The sequence below is a fragment of the Ascaphus truei genome, chromosome 7 (genome assembly GCF_040206685.1).
Source record: "Ascaphus truei isolate aAscTru1 chromosome 7, aAscTru1.hap1, whole genome shotgun sequence".
In the NCBI taxonomy this organism is placed as follows: Eukaryota; Metazoa; Chordata; class Amphibia; order Anura; family Ascaphidae; genus Ascaphus; species Ascaphus truei.
This window is the reverse complement of record NC_134489.1, coordinates 11,828,908-11,855,354: the sequence shown is the minus strand read 5'-3', so window position 1 is coordinate 11,855,354 and position 26,447 is coordinate 11,828,908. Positions and strand designations below refer to the sequence as shown.

The 26,447-nt window shown below is 42.9% G+C and overlaps 1 protein-coding gene and 1 long non-coding RNA gene across 4 annotated transcripts in view; both read right to left on the bottom strand.

The window, feature by feature from the left end:
- The window catches only part of SAE1 (SUMO1 activating enzyme subunit 1), a 96,910-nt gene that overhangs the window by 39,529 nt on the left and 30,934 nt on the right, over positions 1-26,447 (bottom strand). For all 3 annotated transcript variants that reach the window (XM_075607016.1, XM_075607017.1, XM_075607015.1), the window contains exon 5: positions 6,301-6,403. In XM_075607016.1, the coding sequence (XP_075463131.1) occupies positions 6,301-6,403 (103 nt within the window). The remainder of the gene's footprint in view (positions 1-6,300; positions 6,404-26,447) is intronic.
- On the bottom strand, positions 15,257-26,440 carry LOC142498716 (uncharacterized). Its single transcript, XR_012802537.1, has 3 exons — positions 22,713-26,440; positions 21,218-21,560; positions 15,257-15,590 (listed from the first exon to the last, which is right to left on the bottom strand). It is a non-coding gene; the product is annotated as an uncharacterized LOC142498716 (long non-coding RNA).

Genomic DNA, 26,447 nt, shown 5'->3' with positions numbered 1-26,447 from the left:
CCCACATGCTTGTTAGAGTTCAGTTTTAATGTGTAAATTCAGAAAACCATAAAAACGGAATAAAAACTAAACACTTGAGGACTTCAACTTGCAACTTCATTTGTAGGCCTTGAGTAACACTAACTTTGTTTATGCTGGGGTACCCAGTATATCCCAGTGAAAAAGAGCTTCAGCCAGGGGCGTAGCTATAGTCCAGGCACCCGCGCTCTTGGGGGGCCCACTCTCCCTCTCCCCCCGTCAGCGGCACATTGTTTCCTCCGCAGAGAGAAATCCCTTCCTCTACAGATGGTCGGGGCCTGAGTCGGGGGCGGGGCCCTAAGATGCAGAAGGAAGCACAGAGGGGAAATCCCTTCCTCTGCAGAGCCTTCATTTGTGGGCGTGGCCTAGGTCAGGGGGTGGGGCCTCAAGTAGTGCAGTGTGGGACTGGAGCTGCAGCCTGAGAAACAGGCTGGGAAAGGTGAGAGGGAGGGGAAGGGTTAAATCACAGGGGTAAAAACAGACATGGAAAGGATACAGGAAGGAAGAAAGAAAATTGTGTGTGAGTGTGAGAGAGACATGAGGGGGCCCAGAAAATGTTATTTTATTTTTTGCCTGGGGGCCTACACATGTCTAGCTATGCCACTGGCTGCAGCAGTTAAGAGTCTCCTAATTGGCAGGGGTCCCTGCTGTCTGTCTACTGCCTCATATTGGTAATAAGAAGGTACACGGGATAAACATTTGCACATCAGTATCTCAAACTCTGCTATAAATTACTTCATTGGTTTAAAATATTGTTACTTACTCCACTACTCCTCTAAAAGTGGCATGATTTGTAATGTGTTAATCTTCCTTGGGATGTTATAGCAAATATTTAGAAAACCACAACTCTTCCGAAATAAGCAGCCATAGAGTGGCCTGGGAAGCCGGATCGTCGCCTATCCATCACGCGAGAACGGATCGATTGGCAGCTTAGACAAAAGCATTGCAGTAAATGTAAAGAACTACTGCATTTAATAAAGCAAAAAACCGACAAGAGGCAATGCCCCTTTAACCTATTCCGCTGAAAGTTCCTGCTTTGTATAGCATTGCATCCGACAGCGAAGGGTTTAATTAAAAATTCCCCAAATCTTATATTTTAACACAAGCACACATTGAGAGTTAAATCTGAAACAGAGATCTCTGTTTTTAAGTATTATACTGTATCTAAAAAGTGCCAAGGTCTAAAAGAAGAATAAAGAAGAATAAAGAAAAGCCACAACAAAATCTAAAGAAGATACGTGTACAAGTGTTCGCTGGATAGGTGTGGATGCCGAAGGCAGCCACCCAGCAGAAAAAGCTGGGGCAACTATGGAAACTGACCCCAGTACATGCAGTCCACTTTGGAGGGGTTGTGGTGGAAGATGTTACTTCATACAAATACGGTGGAGCTGTCCTCTATTAAAATATTTTTGGAAATACATTTTTAAATGGACATCTGCGCGCCGATATTAGGACAGACCTAGATCTTCAGGTAGCACTTCTCGCTAGGCAGTGATGTGCAATATGACATTCTTCCCTCAAAAGAGTCACCCATTACCCAAACACAACACCTACATGCACTTCAGCCCTGGTAAAGCCAATGCTGGAAGAAGGTCTCCCCAATGATCTTTCAGGTACTGCGGTTGCAAGCCTCATTTCTCCCTGTTGCTCCAACAAATGTTCTAATTTCTCTCATCTTACTTTTGGTTGTCGTCTAGCTCTTTCGAAATCCCTGGGAATCCAGTCGAAAACAAAATTCAATATTAATTTCTTCTTGAGAAGTCTGGCCCAATACCATTTTAATCCCTTCCCCCTGTGATTAGGTCAGACTTGTTTGCTTTCAAATACATTCATATTCCTGTCTCTTCGGGCAATACCCAGCATACACCACTCCATATTTATTGGGGTTGTCTTATGCTTTTGAATTATCTTTGCATTTAGGGTCCAAGTTTCACATACATATGTGAGCACAGGACAAATACATTGGTCAACACTTTCCTATTAAAGCACAGTGGACGGTTCCTTGAAAGTTTGTCCTGCTTCTTCCAAATGTGATCTATCCCATCTTCATTCCCCTACAATTTTATTTATTTAAAAGTTTGATACTTGCTGGCCAAGGCAGAGTCTTCAACATCTAGTTCAGCGATTCACGAAGGGCCTCCAAGGGGTTCGCCCCCAAAAATTCAAATGTAATAGCAGATCCCAGGCAGTATAATGGGTTCCTGAGCCAGTGTTGGGACTGCACACTTAAGGCCCCAAACAGCACCTTTACAGGTGGTATACCTGTCAATTATAGCAGGAGTTACCAAAGTCGCTCCCCACAATGCTTTACATCAACAGCAGCAACGTGTGACTTTGGAAGCTCCTGCAGTTATTGACAGCTATACCGCCCATGCTGTCTGCACATACTGGAGGTTAAGACTTAAGCGTGTATTCCCCCCACGGGCTCAGGACACTATACTGTCTGAGATTGATCAAACAGCTTTGTTAACAAACAAACCCTCCGTGTGCCACTCCAATCGCAGTAGAACAAACAAAAATGTTGAGGATCGGTAGGACTGCTACCCATGGAAAAATCGTAACTCGCCAGAATTGAAAAAATAAAAAGATTTATTGTTTACATGCTAAAATGTTTAACAAAAATTACACAGACCAAAAAAATCTCCCACGCGTTTCGCACACATGGACTGTAGCTTTAAGAAAGCGCCAGTCCAGGTGCGAAACGCGTGAGAGGAGATTTGTCGGTGTCATTTTTGTTTCACATTTTTTGCATGTAATCAATAAATCTTTTTTTTTTTTTTTTAATTCTGGCGAGTTACGATTTTTCCATGGGTAGCAGTCCTACCGATCCTCAACATTTTTGTTTGCTCTACTGCGATTGGAGTGACACACACGGAGGGTCACGGATCCTTGCACAAACACACCAGACTACAGAGCGTCCAACAAGCCGTAGGAGACAGTGAACTATAGTGAGCTACAGTGGCTCAAAATCCGGGTATACCCTTGTCCCAGGTACCTCATGGAGACACATTATTCACCTCCTTTGAGTTAATCTGGTTGGGTTTATGGCTTTACCTTTTTTATGCGTCCTCGTATCTCCTGCTCTAAACCCATTTATCATCAGAAGTGGATGTGGTTTCTCCTCCCCCCCAACCCCCCCCCCGTTTATACCGATCACTATTACCCCGCTTCAAAGATTATCTGGATATTGTTTATTATACAATTTCTTTGAGCTTATATTCATTTGTTTGACAAAGCTTTGTTAACAAGTCTGACGAGTATGCAATAAGATTTATAAATTAGGGGTTTGCGGGACAAATATTTTCTAGCTGAGAATGCACAATGTAAAATAGGTAGAGAACCACTGCTTTAAAAGATATAAGTTTCCACTCTGCTTTCCTACTTTAAAAAAAAGAAGCATTTATTCACACAGGCCTCACTATTACTCTAACAAGAACCAGTATTTGTAAAGTAGTTAATCTTCAACCTTTTAAAGTGTATATCTCCAGATTGCTAAAAATGAAATTAATCACTGCAATGGTCTATTGGAATTATACATATCAGCAAAAAAAAAATCTATTTAAAATTGAGTGGAGGGTGCACTGCTTTTCAGACCCAGATGTTAGATTTGCAGAGGTTATTTTAAACAGTACCCACGGTGTACTCAACAAAAGAGTTCTCTGTTCTCTAGTTAATATCAGTCTAACTACTGTCATGTCTTAAACACGTACAAGTTCTGTGAAGGTGCCTTTATAACAACTTCTCCGCTTTGCTGCTAAACAGCCTCAAGGTAATGTGACCTTTTGACTCTAATCTTTTTTACTTCTGTCTACTTAACTAATTAGCGTCTGGCATAGCAGTGCTGTCTATAAGTAAACTACAGGAACAATTCTGTCTCCCACATATCCACGAAACAATATATCCATCCATGGAAAGATCACTTGAAGCAAAATGAAATATAATATAGGATGGATTGGAGAAACTATTCACTTGTCCCCTCAAGGAAAGTGTGCACTTCTGCATTTTGTGTGTGACACATGGTAGGGGAATCACAGGTGAAAGGTGAGGTATTAGTCACCATTGATTAACTATGAAGATTATTAACAATAATGCTTCGAAATAAGCTATTGAAAAAGAAGCACAAATTCCAGAGTGACCTGTAATCATTGGAAATTTCCTACAGGTATCAATTTCAATATTTGTTCCATGAGGCCATGACATAAATTAACAGGATTAGTGGAACCTTCTGATCAAACAATAGGGTGTCTCAAGAGAACCTACGCTGAATATGCAATCCGCTCTTTTGAGAAAGACATTCAATTAAATTGTCTGTAAAGGTATCTTCCGGTACTAGGTGTCTTATAAACTAGCACTACATCATAAATATGGGCCTTTATGCTGTACACAAACTCTACCCTTTACCATCTGAAGAAGATACCTGTGACGTTTAAAAAAAACGTGTGTACAACTACATCTATGGATAATTCTCATATTTGTCCATCAAAAGATATTCCAACCTGCAGCAAACCTAAATACACAATAATAATACAGTGCAGAATATGGAAGGCTATGATACAGGCTGGATAAACTGCTATCACAAACTTGCAAGTAAATGTTGAAAAGACAGATTATCTTTTTGGTCCTAGGAGCTATCTAGGACCTAGATTGAACGGAGTCCTTTTCCAAGTCCGCACAAATCTCCCTACTTTGTTCCTTTCAAAATAGGTCTTTCCAGATTTATTCCGCTAAGTTACTAGCATCCATAGCCAACCGCTAGGCATTTTAACTGCTCTAGCACCGAGGGAGTTAAGGACCGCCGAGACATTAAGCTAAATTGCAAAATGTTCAGACATCATTGTGTTCTTTGAGGCTGTGCGTTCTCTCACCAGTGGGGAATAAAAACACACATCCCTGAAGCATTTTCTAATTTAAATATGTCACTTTGCAAAGTCTGTCAAGTAAAATGAAGTCCCATTTGCAACACTTACTGTTCACCGAGCACCTTAGGCATCCTAATTTATGTCACACAAATAGGAATAAATTAATGTGGAGGGTGGGGCGGTCCTCAGTAACTTGAGATGCTTACAACATGATTTCACCATATAACTTTCTAACTTGTGTGTATTGAGATTGGAAAGTGCCAAGTATGCTTTATTGGAAGAGATGCATGCAAATGGGTGGGATAATATAGTTCACTAAATTCCTTCTTCCCTGGGTGCTTCCTAAAGATTAAGGAGCCGGACAGGTACAGCAGAAGTGTAGATCTATTATAGGTTGAAAAAATACACAATGAGCCAACCAAAGATGAAATGATAGTGTGCAGAGCTTTCCAACCCTGACAAGTGTACACTTGAAGAGACCTGTGAGGTTTGATCCACAAAGAGCTTGTAGATAGGGATACATTTTAATGGACCAACATAAAACACGGCCAATCAGGAAGCAGGTTACAGACGCAGAGCATTAACATATCCTGGCAGATCGCCTATTTGTGGTTGGTTAATAACGAATAGTGCGAGGCAGGTACAACTTTTAGGCTGATACTATGGACTAATGCGAAAGAGTAGTACATAGTTCATGTCTTACAGCATAAAAGCGCAGCCGCACACATTTTGCCACGGAGCAGTAACGTTAGTCAGCTCAAGGTTTATACAATTTTTTTTAAGCTCCAGACAGAATATCATTTTTCGAAAAAAATTCTCTCAAAGGAAAAATTGCATAAAATTAATGTAATGACTGCACTAAAACAATGCAATAAATATTATCTGCTGTGTTACAGAAGCGTAACATGCTGAACATGTCAGAAATACTTAGTCATAGTAGAAGTATTGCTCCCGGAGAAGTGTATGCCTTGCACCCTATACGGTACGACATACGGCTTACACCTTACATCCTGCTATTTTTGCTGGATTTCTAACAGCTCCATAACCATACGAACATTGGTCTGCTGGATTAGTTGGAGAAGGTCATGGAACGTCTGGTGTACCAAGTGATAGCAGCAGTGTTGGGAAACGCTGATCACAGGCGTAACATACGATTCCGAAAACGAATAGACAAAGCTATTGGGAACCTCTCAGAAAACAGCACTAAAGACTCATGTGATTTATCTCTAATAACACACAGCTTGTATTATGTTTTTTTTTTATACTTTAAAAAAAATCAATAAGACACTTGCAGAACCAAAGATACATATACTGTAGAGATGGCACATGATGAGCAGACTTAAAACGGTTTGCATTTACATTTTTTATACTACTAGTTTGTATTCTATGTGCAATTATCCTGTAAGAAATTAGATTTGTATACCTTTTTCACCATTGTGGTGGTCTCTGTGGAATCTATCTTTGCTTTTTTGGCTTCAGGACCATCGTCAACCTCTTGACTAACTTTGGCAACTTTGGTCTTCTCTCTGAAACAAATGTTAAGGTCATAAAATAATAAATATCATGTATTTAAAATACCAACCATGTCCTGCCTGCTTATAGCCCAGGCGATGCCCCTTTCTTTACCCTAGGACCAATAGATATTTTTGCTCAGTAAGCCCATTCCAGGGGGCGGGGGGGGGATAGGCGATTGATATGCAGATAAACCAGCAAACGTGTTTCTTTAATTCTGCTAAATCAGCGATAGCCATTTGTTAGAAACAGTCTCTTCCTCCCCCTCCCTCTTAGAGCTAAAGTGTCAGACGAGTTTAAGGGAAAAGTTAATAAGTTTATTGCATAGTATTCAATATAAATATGAAGTTTGGAATACGTGATTCAACTATAATGCTTTAAAATGTCAATATGTCTTAATCAAATGTACATAGTCCATTATCTTGACCTGCTTTCTTTGCAAGTCTTTACCAATCCCTTAAAATATCCTCCCCCCCCCTTTACATTCTGTACCCTCCAGACTTCACCATGTTATTTTGTTATGGAAAAGAAAAATAAATAAACACAAACCCTGTATGTAGAGCAATAGAAATATAACCGCTAAGAGATCAACCAGGAAGCCAAACAGTAGAAAATGTACCTACCAATATATTGGTTTCTTCAAATCAGCCTCTATCTATAGCAGCCAATAAATGGTGGGATACAACTCCTTCTAGCTTGGGTAGGACAAAAGTTCGGGCGCAGGTATAAAGGAGGTGTGACCTATTCCCTGGTCACTTATCTAAGCTCCTTAAAAAGAAGCTCAAATGAACAAAAAAAAAAACAGGTAAAACAAAAAACAAGGGAGGGAAGTAGTCTACCATAGAGGACTTTAACAAAATATTGGTAGGTACACTACCCATTTTCTCCAGGGTCCTGTATGGCAGCAAATAACTGGGATGGGGCAAAGCAGTTAAATTTGTTGGGTGGGTACATATTTAGTAGCTGACGGAATTACAGCTTATAAAAACGCTCTCCCAAAAATCGCATCAGTTGATGCCTGAACAGCTATGATGAACCAAAGAAAGAAAGCTCCCTATTGTGTCGCACTAGAGAAAACACCCTAAGCTAAATTAAAATTACTATTTATTAATGAACTAATTAAAATATATTTATTGCAGCAGAATATACAATGAACCAAATGATTAAAACAAATTAAAAATGTCTGCGTGCTATTTATCAAAAACGACAGTGTAGATAAATAGCTATTATTAACTATCTTATCCCGCGGTTATATAATTATACTAACCGTGGTAATAGCTATTTAAGTACAAATGTAGGTCGTCAGATAACTACTCCTAAATAGGTGAGAGTGTTAATGCTGGAAGAGGGTTACTTGCTCTGTATGTCCATAACCATGCTTGTATGTGGGGTATTATAATCCAACCTCTATATACACATACACAGTGTTGCCAGACCACCATGTTCAGGAATCACTGACTCTGTAGGTCTGACCTGGTGAACAGCTTGACAGATAGTAGCCAAATACTCTTATGAGAGAAATAGAGGAACATAGCCCTCTTAGACCACAATCTATGAGTCTTACACTCAAAAATAAACTATGAAGGAAGTAGTCAGCTTTGAGTTTCCCATGACGAAAGCTCCGAAAAGCTCTGACTGAAAGTATAGCACCAGACCTCTCCGATTAGCCTGCGCACCTGGTAGTAGCGCCAAGCCCGCCCAACATATGTTACACCATTGTGGCTTAAAGGTCATTCTTTCTTTGTGTATGACTGAATTAAAACCAGAGACACAACACAAAACACAGACAAAGCTCAGCTCCTAGCACATCCAGTGAGACTCATACACGGTACAGTGCCTAAATATATATGGATAAATATCTAATAAGTAAATGGTCTTTTAGTTTGACATTTTTGGCCAAAATTGTTGTAAGCCCCTGAGCTTCAGTCAGACAGAACTTTGCAGCTAATATTGACAGATTTACTATAAATCATTCTTCCTGTTATTAAACAGGTTATTAAGAATTTATATTAGCGTTAGGGACCCCTGATATGTGGTCTGCCTTGGCGTTGGCTCAGGGGCTTACAACAATTTTGGCCAAAAATGTCAAACTAAAAGACCATTTACTTATTAGATATTTATCCATATATATTTAGGCACTGTACCGTGTATGAGTCTCACTGGATGTGCTAGGAGCTGAGCTTTGTCTGTGTTTTGTGTTGTGTCTCTGGTTTTAATGCATATTGCCATGCTCAGTAGCACTCCTCTGACACTCATATGCTTATATATATGTTGTGGGTATTTTGGGGGTTTAATAGGAGCTTGTTAGGTGTCCAGTATGTTTGTGTATGACTGAACAGCTACCCTAATATGCTTAAAGTCGTTTTTTTTCTCCGACTAAGACGTTGCCATAGCCCTTGTTAAATGAGCCATAACCTTCTGGGGTGGTACCTTCTGTAAAAAAGTATAAAGCTTTGCCGATAGCTGCTTTCATCCACCTTGAAATAGATGTGGCCGAGGCCAGTTGTCCTTTTCTGCAGCTTTGGAAAAAGAATGAACAGCCTTGAGGTTTTCCTAAACTCCGCTGCCTTCTGGATATAGGGTGTCAATGCTAACTACATTCACAATAGTCTCTCATTTTCGTTAGAAGTGTGAGGGCAAAAAGAAGGGCCCATGATATCCTGATTCATGGCAAACACTGAACCCACCTTCGCACAGAAGTGAGGAACTGTTCGCATGACAATTTCATCCTAATGAATGTGGAAATACGGTTCCTTGCATAATAACGCTGGCAATTCTCCAACGCTACATTTTGCAGTGATTGCTGTGAGAAATACAGTCTTAATGGTGTATGTTTTAATGGCTAGGTCAAACAAAAGGTTCACTGATGGAAGGCCTCATCGACTTACTATATTCATGAATACATCTGGACACAAATACCATTCTCCTGGTACAACTGTTTGCCTGTTCAAGAAGTCTGCTTTTGCATTTTTGTCTCCCAAAACGTTGGTCGGTGAAAGATGGGGAACCGCTTGTTCTGCCCACATCAAAATCCATGCGACTTCTGGGAGCTTTTATACTTCAGGTGCCCCCTTGTCAGCTGCTGTAGGCCATAGTTGACATTATCAGACAAAATTCTGAGTTGAAGGTCCTTTAAGGTTGGACTTCTCTGGATAGCGTAATATACTGTTCATATTTCCAGAATTGATGAGTAATTTGGTCTCTGCTGGTGATCAGTGACCCTGGACTGACATCTTGATAGACGGCCCCTCCTCCCCCCCATCCTGTTAGACTGGCATCGTTGGTAAGGCGGTTCCATGTATAGTCAGGTTCTCCTACTTGGTCAATGAAAGCAGACGTCTTGTGGATGCCAATAGAGGAATTCTGTGTTGCGGTGTGAGAAACGTGCTCCTCCCGCTTCAAATAAAATTGACCCGTAACCATACGAGATGGAATCTAGCACATTGAACCATGCTTATCACTGGGTTCAGCAGCCCAATGAGATGCATAAACTGCAGGCGGGGTGGCTGTTAGATCCTTAAAAAGAGTGAACTTCCCAGACTATGTTCGTCACTTTTAAATGGGGGTAACAATAGTATACAAGAAATTCAACAACGAAAATGACACCAGCACTCCTTACACATATTAAACGTTAGTGAATAGGGTGAAGGTGTAGTAGGGGAAAACAAACAAGAAATTGAATCATTTGAGCAGGAATACTCTTGCTCTTTATATTTAGGATCCATCCGTGGTCCTCTAGCTCATTGCAAACCAACAGAACAGGAAGTTGTGCCAGGTGTTCTAAGGAAGCCTTGATCAGCCAATAGTCTAAGTAAGGCATGACATATCCCAGTTTGGCAAAGTTTTGCTGCTATCGCCCCCATCACTCTGGTGATCAATCGAGATGCTGTCGCCAAACCAAACGGCAAGGCCTTTCACTGGAAGTGTCTGCCTTCTACACAGAAGCGGAAACATTTACAATGAGTCTGATGAATCGGGATATGGAGACATGCGTCTCACTAATTGATGATGAATAAATATAGTCTTTTTGTAATGTTTGCATGGCCACTTTTATGGACTCCATTTGAAAGCGTCAAAACCTTTAAAAAAAATGATTGACTCATTTTAGATTTAATACAGCTCTGTAGCCCCCTAATTATTTAGGACAAAAAAAAAACCATATTGAACAACAGCGTTGATCTTGCTGTACCATTTGAATGGTAGAGTTAAACCAGAAATCTTAAGAGCATTCTAGGGGGGAGAATGTTAAAAAGGTTGGAGGATATTTTAAACGAGGATAGAGGGGGGAGTGGAATGAAACAGATAAACTAAATAGAATAGTTGAGGAAACAAGGGGTTATGGAGGTAGAATGGGGGCAAGTGCGAGTTTGACGAGCAGCAAAACACTCATGGTAAATACAGATAATACTGGAAAAATTCTAAAGGCTAAACCAAGTTGGCGCAGAAAGGAAGGAGCAGATAAGATAATAGTACAGGCTGAAAAAAACTGAAATGCATTCTTGCTAATGCAAGAAGCCTGACAGATAAATTGAGGGAACTTTAATTAATAGCTGCAAGGGAGCAGTATAATATCATAGGGATTACTGAAACATGGTGGGATGAAACTCATGACTGGACAGTTCATTTAGAGGGTTATTCCCTTTTTCGGAAGGATCGAACAAATAGAAGGGGAGGTGGAGTATGTTTATATGTTAAACTGGATATAAAACCTATTATAAGGGAAGATGTTTATGAAGGGATGATGAAAATGTAGAGACCTTGTGGATAGAAATTAGCAGTGGAGGTAAAAGTATTAAGAAAATGTTTGTAGGGATATGCTATAAACCACCAAATATCTGTGAGATTGAGGAAACGAAAATACTTTTACAAATGGAGAAGGCATCAAAACTGGGTCATGTTTGCATAATGGGGTATTTTAATTATCCAGACATAGACTGGGGCAATTAGATTAGCGTTACAACAAAAGGAAACAGTTTTTTGGGGGTGCTTAAAGACAATTATATGACCCAAATGACTGAGGAACCAAGCAGGAGAGGGGCAGTTCTGGATTTGGTCATATCAAACAATGTAAAAGTAATAGCAAATATTCAAGTCTTGGAAAATTTGGGCCTTATACTTTAGAAAGGCAGATTTTAATAAACTGAGGACTAATCTACAAGGAATAAATTGGGATGATGTTTTTGCAGGGAAAAATGTAGAAGATAAATGGGCAGTCTTTAAAACATTGTTAGAAAAGCACACTTATCAGTGTATACCCTTGGGTAATAAGTATAAAAGAAATAAGTCAAAACCAATGTGGCTAAATAAACAGGTAGGGGAGGAAATGGAAAAGAAGAGGAAGGCGTTTAGATTCTTTAAGTCACAAGGGACGGAGGCATTGTATCAGAATTATAAGGAATGTAACAAAAATTGCAAAAGGGCAATCAAATTAGCAAAAATGGATAATGTAAAAAGGATTGCAATAGAAAGTAAGGTCAACCCTAAAAAGTTCTTTAAGTACCTTAATAACAAAAAAATGAGAAAAGAAAATATAGGACCCTTTCAGTGTGAGATGGGTAGGCAGATTATTGGAAATAAGGAAAAAGCGGAGGTATTAAACAAATTCTTTGCCTCCGTGTTTACCAGGGAAGAATCAAGTTCAATAGTAGTGCCGCAGGGTGAAGCCACAACCTCCATATTAATGAACAATTGGTTAACTGAGGAAGAAGTTCATAAGCGACTTGAAAAAATTAAAGTAAATAAGGCACCTGGCCCCGATGGCATACATCCAAGAGTTCTCAAGGAGTTAAGCTCAGTAATAGCCAAACCACTACATGTAATATTCAAGGACTCCATTTCCACATGCTCAGTACCACAAGATTGACGTAAAGCAGATGCGGTGCCTATATTTAAAAAAGGAGCTAGATCGCACCCGGGGAATTACAGACCTGTAAGCCTGACTTCAATAGTAGGGAAACTACTTGAAGGTTTAATACGGGATAATATTCAGGAATACCTAATGGAAAACAAAATTATTAGTAATAGTCAGCATGTATTTATGAAGAATAGACCTTGCCAAAACGAACCTTATTTGTTTCTTTGAGGAGGTAAGTATGAATTTAGACCAGGGTAATGCAGTTGATGTGGTCTACTTAGATTTTGCAAAGGCTTTTGATACGGTTTCACACAAGAGGTTGGTGTACAAAATAAAGAAAATTGGACTCTCTAATAATATATGCACCTGGATTGAAAACTGGTTAAAGGATAGACAACAGAGAGTTGTCATAAATGGAACTTTTTCAGGTTGGGCTAAAGCCATGAGTGGAGTACCTCAGGGATCGGTACTGGGACCCCTGCTTTTTAACTTATTTATAATTGACCTTGAGGTTGGCATCGAGAGCAAAGTCTCCATCTTTGCTGATGATACTAAATTGTGTAAGGTAATAGAATCGGAGCAGGATGTAATTTCTCTCCAGAAGGACTTGGAGAGACTGGAAACTTGGGCAGGTAAAAATGGCAGATGAGGTTTAATACAGATAAATGTAATGTTATACATTTGGGAAGCAAGAATAAACAGGCGACTTACAAATTAAATGGGGATAAATTAGGGGAATCATTGATGGGGAATGATTTAGGAGTGCTTGTAGACAGCAGGCTTAGCAATAGTGCCCAAAGTTATGCAGTAGCTGCAAAGACAAACAAGATCTTATCTTGCATTAAACAGGCAATGGATGGAAGGGAAGTAAACATAATTATGCCCCTTTACAAAGCATTAGTAAGACCACACCTTGAATATAGAGTACAATGTTGGGCACCAATCCTAAGAAAAGACATTATGGAACAAGAGAGAGTGCAGAGAAGAGCCACCAAATTAATAAAGGGGATGGACAAACTAACTTATGAGGAGAGACTAGCTAAATTAGATTTATTTACATTAGAAAAGGACGTCTAAGAGGGGATATGATATATTTGGGGACAGTACAAGGAGCTTTCAAAATAACAATTCATCCCAAGGGAAGTACAAAGAACTCGGGGGCATCCCTTAAGGTTGGAGGAAAGTAGATTTTGCCAGCAACAAATGAAAGGGTTCTTTACAGTAAGGGCAGTTAACATGTGAAATTCATTACCCATGGAGAGTGATGGCAGATACAATAGATTTGTCCAAAAAAAAAGGACATATTTTTTAGAAAGGAAAGATATACAGGGATGTACCAAATAAGTAAACATGGGAAGAATGTTGATCCAGGGATTAATCCTGAAAGCAGAAAGAAGGATATTCAGCACTCGTGCTGCAGATGTGAACATAGGAAAATCCCTTTGCTGCACGTGCATGGAGCGTCTCCCCAAATGCTCCCACTTCAAAGGTGATCCCCCCTAAAAAGGGGGGAGGACACCCTGAGAAACAGAAAGGAAAAAATGCACAGATGCGCACAAGGGATTAGATTAATGTTATTTATTATTAAAAAATACACATAAACATAACAGCGCATGCGCGATGGACACGGGGAAGGTTGCTTAGGATACTAGCTCCGTGCCGCGCTCATAGAAATACACATTAAAAACACCCGAAAACCGACGGAATTGTCCCCAAAACCGAAGGCATCTCCCACAATCAGCCAAGGATGGCTCCGAAAAAGCCATGCTCCCTCAAAAAGCCTAAATCAGCCGATGTCAGGGCTTACTTCGGAGGCGCTAGCTCGAGCGGGGGTATGGAGGAAATGGCGCCGGTTTCAAACCCTGATACGGACACCGAAGCAGAAGGAGAGGAAGACAGCCGAGGGAACCAGGGATTGCTGCCTGTCAGGAGGTGCGATTTTGAAAGACTATACAACGACCTGAAGTCACTCCTGCAGGCAGAAATCAAGGAGGTGAAAAGAGACGTAGTAAAATTAGGCTCAAGGACAGATGATCTAGAGAAGAAAGTGGATCAGACAATTAAAGTGGTCAAAAAAACAGATAAAAAAACAGGGGACTTGCAGAGACAAATTGACGAGCTGAGAGAGAGACAGGAGGATGCGGAGAACCGCGACAGGCGGAACAACCTCCGAATTCGGGGGGTCATGGAAGAGATAGGGGACTGCATGGATTATATAACAAAATGGCTGGAGACCCTCCTCCCTGACTACAGTAAAGAAGCCCTGGCTCTAGATCGCTGTCACAGAGCCCTCCGCTCGAGACCGGTACCAAATGAGCAGCCACGCGACATCATCATTAGGCTGCACTTCTTTACCACTAAGGAGGCCATATTACGGCAAACACGGCCGCTACCGACAGTGGAGTATGAGGGCAACAAGATGCTCATCTTCCAGGATCTCTCCCCGGCTACGCTGCTCAGACGCCGCAACTTGCTCCCTATAACGAAAGTCCTACGAGACCGTAATGTGAGGTATAGGTGGACCTTCCCGTTCGGATTGATGGTGGTTAGGAACGGGAGGGCCATCACGATGAAGGAGCCCACGGAGGGACCCGAGTTTCTCTATAAGCTGGGCCTAGGGGAGGCACCCGCGCAGGCCATGGAGGAAGCCGAGGAGCTCGAGCCAGAATGGAGCGGGGGAAACGGCTCGCCCAAAGCTAAGGGGAAGCGGCGCTGAGAAGCCAGTGTTATAAACGCATTTCGGCGCACGGTTGCGCTAGGGAATTGTTGCGCCGTTTAGTGCGCGGTTCGAGTTTGAACTTATTGCCTGCCCGCTCAAATTTCTGATTGCCACTTGCCAACCGCCACAAGATTCCCCCTAAATAAATGATGGTTGATGGAGACCGTGGCGGTGGCAACCCACAGGACTGTCCATAAAAAGAACCCCGGTCACAAAGAGGTGAATCCCCTGGCAAGGTTCGGAATCCTGAAGCAATCCTGTAAAAGAAAAGAGGAGACCAAGGCTTACCTTCAGTCTGAGGAAGATGGCGGCAATCGTGCAGGGAGGAGCGGCCCAGCGTGAGGCGCAGATGCCGGAAACATCCCAACGGCGGGAAGAGAGTGCGCGCTCCCTCCTCGTGGAAGAACACATCTCAAAATGGCGGCCGTCGGAAGCAGGAAACCGGAAGTCGTCATCAGTCGGGGACGCATCAGACGACGCCATCTTGGAGGGGGCAGCAGGATCGGAAGAGCCAGGCGCAAACATCATCGATGGGCGCCACAAAGCGCCGGTGGTGGCCGGGGGACCTTTGCCGTCACTCCGGAACACACACCGGGAGTCGGACAGCTGCGAGGACAGGCTGCGTTAGCTACGGGGGGGGAATTAATTAATTCTTCGCACAGGCACGATGGGCCATCGGTGGAGGTCCAAAAAGCAGATAAGGAGCTAGGAAGAGATGGGGGCGAGAAGGGATTACGGGAGCTTTGACCACCAGAAGGGGCAACGGCATGGAAAGAGATAAGCTTAAGAGGGTGGTGTGAGAACCTGACAGGTTGCCGGGGCAAGTTAGGAACAGCAGTAGGGAGAGTGAGGTTTTAGAAAGTTGCGGGAAGTAGCGGTGGAAGGTGATAGGTGGCGGAGAGGGGATGAGGCGAGGAAGATAGGAGGGGAACATGGATGGAATATGACAGAGAGATAAAGTATGTGGAAAGAGGGGAGACAGATGTGGAGTAAATAAGTGGGTAAGGGAAGTGAGAGGGTAAAAGACAGGTAGAGGCACAGAGGATGGAAGAGGACTGTGGGAGAATGGGTTATAAAAGGAGAACTGACAGAAAGCCAGAGAAAGTGGATGAACGCAGTAGAAGAATGAAAAGATGCGACCCCCAAGGAGTAGAAAGTAGCGAGAAGCAGATAGCACACAGCGGTTAGGAGCTCCCACTGACGGTAATCAGTAGTAAGGGCAGGTGGTAGGAGACGTCAAAGCAATAGACGATGGGCGGAAAGTCAGGCAGTCATAAATCTGAGTTAGAGGTTTCAGAGTGTTTTGTTAAGGCAGGAGGAACGCAGAGCGCAGACACGGGGTGGGTACAAAGGGGACTACCCCGGGGTCGGCATGTGTCTCGACTGGGCCGGGGGAGGGGGGGGGCCCTAACTCGGGCAAAGTCCTTTGGATATGGGGTAAGGGGTGCAGTGGAGTACCCGTGAGAGCCCCCAGACCAAGGGCATTGGACTTGGCTATAGGACTGGGGTGTCCTAGGGCTGATGACACAGTGTTTTTTGTTTATATGTATTCATGTTTCTCCTTTTTTGTCTCCCCCCGTGTACTTCCCTCCCGTATCACCCTACCCCTACCCGCCCCACCCCCCTGGAGGTGCAAGAGGCGGCGGCAGTGCGTAAGAAGACGAAGGCGAGATCCCCAACTACCTGGCGGTAACAGAATGGCCCAGCAGGACTCCGTGAGAATCAGGTTCATTTTAATACACTATGAGTATTGAGGTCAGGTGCATTTCACATAATGTTAAAGGCCTGAATAGCCAAGCGAAGCGCAAACTAGCCCTAAGAGATTACAAAAGACACAAGGCCGATTTTCTATTCCTCCAAGAGACTCACTTCTCCAGAGACAGCTACCCAAAATTCATAGACAAAAACTTCCGAACGGTACACTTAGCGTCCGCACAGGTAAAAAAGAGGGGGGTGGCCATAGCGATTCACAACAGAATAGCCTTCACAGTAGAGAAAAAAGTAGCTGATAGAGAAGGTAGATATCTTATCTTAGTGGGTTCGCTCCAAGGGAAACCTCTTACACTGGCATCCATATACGCACCTTGCGAGATACCTGAGGACTTTTTCGCCCTTTTCTTTCGAAAATTACATAGAGGGGCCAAGGGAACGCTGATAGTAGCGGGAGACCTTAACAGGACGATAAACCCCAAACTGGACCGGTGCACTGAGTCGGGGCTACCACCAAAGCTAGACATCCAACAAATCACTCAGGGCTTACGGGACTGCCAATTGGTAGATATCTGGCGGGAGCAACACCCACAGAGTAGAGATTATACATTCTTTTCCCATCCCCATAACCGTTACAGCCGGCTGGACTACTTCCTGGTATCTAATAGACTGGTCCCAGTGGTCTCCCATACGGGTATACACGATATTTCGTGGTCAGACCACGCACCCATCGAGCTGCGGTGCACACTAAATTCACTAGACAGGCCAGGAGCAAACTGGAGATTAAACGAACTGCTGCTGAAAATCCCAAATACCCAAAAGGAAATTGGAGAGAAGATAGTGGAATTTTTCTCAGACAATCTAGGTAGTGTGTCATCACACACCACATTATGGGAGGCCCATAAGGCCACCCTTAGGGGAACGCTCATGAATCTAGCAGCTAGACGAAAGAAGGAGCAAGATAGCCAGATAAAACTCTTACAGGAGAAACTGGCAGCCCAAACAGAGGAGCACAAGAGAGATAAAAGTGAGGGCTCCTTAAAAGCACTTTCGGACACTAAGCAGCAGTTAAATGTCGTACTAACCTCCCAGGCGGAAAAGGAAATGAGCTGGTCTAGGCGCAGGTACTTTGAGAAGGCGAACAAGCCGGACACCCTATTAGCTAATCGACTCCGTCACAAAATTCCTAATTATCACATACAAGCCATCCGCACACAAGGGGGAGACCTTACCTCGAATCCTAAGCGGATCGTGGCGGAATTTAAACGCTACTACGAGGCGCTCTACGATGGAGGGAAGGTCATACATAATCAAAAAACGGGGGACAATCTCAGGGACTTTTTAAGGGAAGCAAAATTACCAACATTGACCCGGGAGGAAAGGGAAGAGTTACAGACAGACTTCTCTTTAGAAGAGTTAACGACAGTTGTAAAGTCACTTAAGCCTGCCAAGGCGCCCGGCCCTGATGGCTTCTCTAATCTATACTATAAAAAATACCTAAAAACTCTAGCCCCACACCTATTAAGAATGTTTAATTCGGTCATGCAGGGGGCCTCGTTCCCAGCGCAGATGCTTCAGGCGTCCATCTCCCTGATCCATAAACCTGGCAAGGACCCGGCAGACTGTAAGAGCTACCGGCCCATCTCGTTGATAAATACAGATCTCAAAATTTTCTCCAAATTGTTAGCCAATCGAGTGGGTATCGTCCTTCCCAGGTTGATTCATCCAGATCAGGTGGGGTTCATCGGAGGAAGGCAGGCGGCAGACAATACCAGGCGGATCATTGACCTGATTGATCTGGCACAAAAACAAAACACCCCGTCAATGGTATTGAGTCTGGACGCCGAAAAGGCCTTCGATAGGATTGATTGGCCCTATTTGAGAGGAGCGCTTGAGGCGTTTGGCTTTGGAGGACGTCTCCTGGGGGCCATCATGGCACTGTACGAGGGGCCAGCGGCAAGGGTACGGCACCAAGGGTTCCCCTCGGAGCAGTTCCCAATAAAGAGCGGAACGCGTCAGGGCTGCCCGCTGTCTCCCTTGCTGTTCGCCTTGTGCGTAGAACCCCTGGCGGCACATATAAGAAACAACCCGGATATTACGGGAATATCTGTAAAGGAGCAATCACACAAAGTGGCGCTCTACGCGGATGATGTGATCCTGACATTATCAAATCCCCTTACCTCCCTGCCCAATGTCTTCTCAATTCTGGGGACTTTCAAACAAATCTCAGGGTTCAAAATTAATCAGGCCAAATCTGAAGCCCTCAATATTAATCTATCAAAGCCGGTGGAAAAATTAATTGGACTAAATTTCAACTTTAAGTGGCAACCCTCTATGCTTAAATATCTAGGGGTATATATCACGAAAGAGTACAAAGCTTTGTATAAAGCAAACTATCCCAGGTTGTTCCGGACTTTGCGAGAGGATCTCCGGCGGTGGGCGGAGTGTAGCATCTCGTGGATAGGTCGCATTCATAGCAAAAAAATGAATCTCCTCAAACGGGTGCTGTACCTTTTCCAGGCCCTACCGATCCCCCTAGTCAAAGACGACATCCTTGCGCTACAGTCCCTAATAACAAAGTTTATCTGGGATAAGAAAAGCCCACGAATTAAAAAAGAAATCTTGAGGAGGCCGACCTTGAGAGGAGGGTTGGGGGTGCCATGCTTGTTCGCCTATCACGAAGCAGCCCAGCTGAGCCAGATTGTGCAATGGCATTTAGACCCAAGTCTCCGGAGGTGGGTGGAACTTGAAAAGGCGTGTTGCGCACCAATCGAAATTCACAATCTAATTTGGCTGGCCAAAAGGAATAGGTCCGCCATACGAACACCTCTGCAGGCAGTAGCCAGCTCCTTGAAAACATGGGAGGCGACCAAATTTAAATGCTTTCTTACATCCCCGAATTCCCTGATGACCCCGATTTGGGGGAACCCAGATTTTGCTCCTGGACTGGATAGCTCTAATTTCTCAAATTGGATTCGAGCAGGGTATCTCCGTTTAAAAGATCTGGAGAGTAGGCAATACATTAAGACATTTGATCACATAAAAGAAGAAAAAGCAATTCCTAATGCTGAATTATTCAGGTACCTCCAGATCAGAGCTTTCTACAATGAAGCTCCAATTCGGCCACGGAGAACAAATTTTGAGCAGCTCTGTTCAAGAGCCACGGACACGAGGGGACTAACCTCTAGAATGTACAGGGAGGTGGTCTGTCCGGAGCCGGATGACCGACCCAGACTTAGTTACATGAGACAGTGGGAAACGGACCTAGGGGAGACATTAGAAGACGAGGACTGGGATAGGATCCTGCAGGCAGCAGCCAAAAGCTCTATCTGTACCACGTTAAAGGAGAACGCCTATAAAGTCCTGATGCGGTGGTACTACACTCCCACTAAATTATCTAAATTTGTCAAAGGCTACTCTCCGCTCTGCCCCAAACAGTGCGGAGACAGAGCGGACCTATGCCATATGCTGTGGTCTTGCACAAGGGTGGCGCCGATTTGGGCAGAAATTAGAGACTGGCTTCAACGTTTACTGGAGGTGGAGATCCCCCTGGACCCATGGCTGTTCCTACTGGGCAGACGGGTCGAGGGACTATCTAACGCCTCGCATAAGCTAATTACACATTTGGCAACAGCCACCAGGTGCGAGATTGCAGCATTATGGAAGCAACCAACACTCCCAAACATCCCCAAGATTAGAAATAGAATTTGGTTTGTTTGCCGGATGGAACAGCTAACAAGTATGGTTAACGACACCGGCCAAAATTATCTAAAAGTCTGGTCGCCCTGGCTGGCACAGACGGACATCCCGGGAATAGATAGTGCCACAATATTGCAATGATAGCTGAGAAAGGCGTTCTCCGGTAACGAAAGGGATCCATGACAAGAGAGAGACAATAGAACAGGGGGAGAGGGCGTGAAAGCGCCAGTCAACGGCCATAACAAGAAACAGGGAAGGATCAAATAGATCCACAGAGCGCTGGGTAGAGGGGCTATACATATAAACCCGCGGAATTCCCGAGGAGCAGCACAATCACCAGGAGAACGGGGAGAACGGAAGCCCGAAATCTCTCTCCGCTTCTATGAGAGAGCCTTTATCGCACCCTCCCCCCCTCCCACCCCCCCCTACCTAGCCTACCCCGTAACCAGACCCCCTTGTTTGTCCTGTGAGTCTAGTATGTCTAGTTTTTGGTCGATTGTTAAAAAACAAAAAAGGGTGATATTTTTGATGCTAACGGGAAGTGATTACATGTATGTTTGATTGCACCCAATAAAATCAAAGTTAAAAAAAAAAAAAAAAAATACACATAAACAGCTGAGAGGATCCAACCCCTCCTCAGCTAAATGGGTTAAACTGCCCAGATATATAAACCATACATATGGATTCTAAAAATAGAATACCCTAAACAGTAAAACACACACAGTAAAAATATACATTCAATGTTGAAAGAAATAAACAAAGAAAATAGCAACAGCCCAATGTGATTTAAGTTAAAACCGCCATAGAGGACTATAATACCGCTGACAGGGGGAAACGAACACTCACACTGGGGCAGAAGTGGGGGTCCACGGATGACCGCACAGGATCCGGATCGCGGCACCGCAGAAGGTGAAAAAACACCACTTGTGCCTGAGGCAGGCTCCGTCTCAGCCTCTCAGCAAACACGCGCAGGATGACCTGTCGTGACCTCTACGCGTTTCGCACCACGTGCTTCGTCAGGAGTACACGTACAGCGTCATCCGCACGTATTTATGGATGGCAGGGAATCAGTAAGGACGGCCCATTTCAGACGCCAGACCAGACACCCTTTGTATGCCAACGATTTGCCAAAGTGATGCAACCTCGTTCCTATGGAGTGTCACATGTTGCTGCACTCACGGGCTAAAGGCTACAAATAATAAATAATTAAAGAGAGCCTATAACATGATGCTTCACACAGACATAACAACACAACATAAGACCATCACATATAATACAAAACGTAAAAAGAAGAAAACAGATACCAATTCATATTACTAGGAACAAATGTTCCATGCTAATTACGCATCATAAATGAATAATTAGTTAATGCGTGACAATAGATATACATAGCTTATAAGAAATGGCTTGTAAAGAAATATATTAAAAATTATATATATATAATGCCATGAAAAGAAAAACATATAATCTTAATACAAATACCATAAAATAGTAAAAAGAGAGACTGCTATAGTACCAATTAAAAAGAGGAAAATTGATCTAAACGTTTATCATCTTAAAAATGGAGTTAATTCAATGAGTTCATTGAAACCAATGGGATGTCTAGTTTGCATTTCATAAATCCAATACTGTTCACGTTTTAATAAATGATTCTCTCTATTTCCCTGTCTATTATTCATTTGTATATGTTCAAGTCCCTTAAATGTAATGCAATCAGGATCATTATTGTGTATCTCACACCCTAACCCTAGAGGCTCTCTAAACTTGACAAGAGTTCTAGGGCATAACAATGCTCTATGACCTGGAGCACCAAGGAATCCTCTGTAGTATGGACCCAACAGTCAAAAAAACCTTGCCAGTCTACCTCCAACTGGCATCCGCAAATCTTTAGGAGCTCTGCTTCTTCAGTCGCTTGACTGAAGCTTTATCTGGGTCGGGCCCTGACGAGTTGCTTGGACTACTGAGGCTGCCCATCCCTGTAAAAAGGCCTGACTTGGCAGTATCAGAAAAGATGCTCTAGACTTTTTGTTGCGGCAGGAATTGACTCTGTGCTAGATAGTCTGGTAAGGAAGTCATCTAAAGTTTTCCCCCAAATATAAGACCAGTTAAGAGGCCGGGATAATAACATCAGTTTGGAATATGCGTCTGCCATCCAAGGCTTCAATCACAGCGCCCTTCTGGCGGCTATTGCAAACACCAGGAATCTTGCTGTAAGCCGAACGACATCTATGGATACTTCACAGAAAATCAATGGCGCCTGAAATTTGAAAAGTCCCTCAACGAGCTAAGTCTAGAAGTCTGCTTCAATTTGGCCTTCCAAATTGGGGATCGAGTATCTTACCATTCTGGATATACTGGCCATGGCAGTCGCTGGCTTTAAAGTTGTTTCCAGAGGGGTGTATTGCTTCCTCAACACACCCTCAATACATCGCTCCATCGGTTCCTATATTTGAACTATATTTTAAAGGGGGTGGTCGTCTGTCTTGCTGTCCGTGCAATCGTCGAGTGCGTCAGCAGCCATGGCCTTCCACTCAACTTGAAGTTGACGTCAACGTCTGGGCCCCCAGCCTCTCTCTCACCCCCGCCCCCCTCGGAGAGGGCAACACGTCTCATATCCCAGGTCCACGTGGTGGAGGCTGCGGGAAGGGAATCCTGCACCCCAGACAACCAACGGAACAGTCCTGCCAAAGGGCGCCATGAATGGGGACCCTAGCGGTGAAGCTGGTCCATCCTTCGTAGACAGTTCAAGAGAAAGGAGTTAAGCCTAAACCACAATGCCATTCCCCTCAAAAAAACAGTGGGGGCTCCCCAGCTTAGGTAGAACAAGAATAACTGAACAGGCCACACCTTTATACCTGCTTCAGAACTTGTCCTTTCCCAGGTAGGAGTTATATCCCAGCTGTTATCGGCTGCTATATAGGGCGCTGAAGAAATAGATGATAAATTGGGAAGGGTCACGGATGAAAAGATGAGGTAGGAAAGCAGAGGGGGTAACTATTCATAAAATAAATAATAATGTAAAAGGGTGGAAATACATAAGTGGGCAGAATTTCATGAACTTCTCAGTTTTTCAAAGTGTTTGTTTCAAATGCTTAAAAAGTGTGTGTATTCGAATAAATTAGCAAAAGCTTATTTTTTTTCAAGGTGTCAGTAGTCTTAACAGGGGAAGGTAAGGTGTTAAAGTTAACACCACATCACAAGTTAGCAGTAGAAGGTTTGTTTTGGTTAAGAGCATGACATAACGCCTTGGCTCAGTCCATATTTTTCTTTTTTTAAACAGTCCAGAGTCATTTTTAAAGGTTTAATGTCCGTCTATATGCTTTTGAAATGGTCTTACAGGCACATGATGCATTTTAGTGCGAACAAGCATTTTCTTCTTATGTAGCGAACACAACACATGCAACATTTTGCCAGTACAATTAATTCCTGTCCCAAAGAGCGCACAATCTAATTTTGGTAATGAACAGAAAGGGGTCACCAAAGGATGGGACCATAAACCTCATGAAATGGAAAGCACTCAGGGTGTGTATCTCAAAATCAATCAGTATTTAATACATAGCACAATGCAAAAATACAATAAAATGTCACTATTAAGATTAAAAAAAAAAAAAAAAGTATGAGCAACAACCAGCAGCACGTGAGTAACAATCCTAAAACGCTCCCTCTGGTGTGTACTAACCGAGGACACCTATTTAGTGAATTCTGACAATCACTGAAAAAGATGAAGTACCCAGGTACTGGCACTCGTAGAATGTAACAAAGTGCAGATGTGATCATCAAATAAGCACTGAGCCTGGGTGCAATAGAAGGAGAAGCCACATAACCAATGCTAAATGGTGTAAAGCAGACTGTAGAGATAACGTGGACCTGTATGGCCAAATAGCAACTGGTAGTGTACGGAATATTGATCTGGTCAGTACACAATTATGTAAGTAACCCGCTATAATGCGAATCTCTGCGAACGTGGAAAGAAGACAAAAGGCTATTGTGCTTAAGCATCCTTATCTGAGATGTAGCATGTTGTACGTCTGTCCTCCATGGAAAAACAGCCAACTGTCCTGGTGTGCACAGCAGAACCTCAGAATGGAGACAGAGTATGCAGTCAGTGCTATACAGCGGCCTTATTGTGCCATTCATTCCAGGCTCGGTACTTTTGATTATTACATCTGCATGTTGTTACATTAGATTAATACACAGTAGAGGGAGCATTTTAGGATTGTTACTTACATGCTGCTGATACTTTTTAGCTTTTTTAATCCCAATGGCGACATTTATTTCATTTGTGTATTGTAGTGTGTATTAAAGCAGCAATAATAGTTTCCAACTTTTTTTTTTAATCATTTTTTTTTTTTAATATATAAATTACATGACAATGTATAATTCTACATTATTACCTAAACTGGCAATCGTTTGGTGCTCCAGTGATAAAACTGTCAAAATCCTGATTGTGTGCCTAACGTAATGGTTGCTTCAGTCAGTATAACCCAGCAGCTACAATGTATCCTTATATTACTAAGGTAACATTATTTATCGTTACAGTTTGCAGCTCAAACTGCTTGGAACATTGGCAACAAATTATCCCAAAGAGGAAAGTGTTGCAAAGATATTGCACTGCTGGGGAGGTGTGATAAAGCCTGCTATAGAAATCAAAGAATGATAGATCTATATAGAGATCTCTATATCTATATCTATAAAATATGTAGTTCGCGCTCTTGCTCCTTTAAAAACCTTTTATAGGTAACCCTTTAACCTCTTGCTGCTATATTGCGTGGCGGTAACCCCCCCTCCATAATGAGTCACCGCCGGATCACTATATAGGTAGAAATAGTCACACAGAAAGATGCACAAAGCGCACTGGGGTAAAAAAGGATATATTGTAAATTGTAGAAGTAAAACCAAGGTAATTCCACTTACAGCGTATAGATATTTCCAACAAAATGTGTCAAGCTGGGCCGTTTATGAGTTCCACTATCCTGAAGTGCAGCACAAAGTCTTCCTCTCTGCAGGGCGAGTTAGCAGCCGTCGAGACGAATGCTCTCGAGCGCTGGGAGCAGCAGCTGTTCCGCGTCTCGCCGCCTCTCTTCCTCCCGCTTCCGGGTCTGCGCTGTAGACACAGTGATGTGTGCAGACCTCCGGATAACCAGTGCAAGGTGAGAGTTAGAAAATTCTCATGCACGGCCAATGATGGTGTAAATAACACCAAGGTCGACTTCATACAGGAATATAGGCAACTCCAAAAGACAGTCTCACAGGTGGACACTCAGTAGTAAACCCACTATCTATATATAGATATATAAAATTAAAAAATGGCATTAAGAGTTAAATAAAAACAAAAATAAAAAAACAGCCACTATTATCTAATACTTCAAAACTGATTAAAAAAAAACAAACCCCCATAAGATCACATTTTGCTGCTTTAAATACTGATCGATTTGTGATACACACTCCGAGTGCCTTCCATTTTCATAGGGTTTATGGTCTTGCCTTTTGGCGACCTTCTGTTCATTGTCACTATTTATACCTCTGAGGAGCAACGCCATATTTACTCTGGTATTTTTAAAGGGTTCATCTTAGACATTTCTTATTGGTATAGGTCCGCCCCTTGTGTGAATCTGATCTAATTTTGGTGCCTGGGGTACAGACATATAAAGCAACTTGCTCAAGGTCACAAGGAGAGCCGACACAGAGTTTCAAATGGGGTCCACTACGCCAATAGCCGTGTCCTTATCAGTAGCTACTTCTGCTTATTCACAATATAAACAATCACAAGAAAAAATAGTTATTTTTTTTTACATTTTTCCTTTGTCCTTGAATCAAGAGGCATCGAATTTGTGATGTCCTTCATGATACAGGAAATATATGAAAAGCGCAGCAGTGCAATCCCTCATTTATCATTCTTCTGGCACAAGCCTGTTTTTCCTGCCTTGGCATAAAACAGCAGATGACACTTCTGTTTGTGTTGGGGTCAGACATACCACATTAGTTGGAAGATGCGTTTGGTCCTCAATAAGACTGGATAAGGTATTCTAAGTGTCTGGTTCCGGGTGTTAATTTTCTCTGCACTGGTTTCACTTAC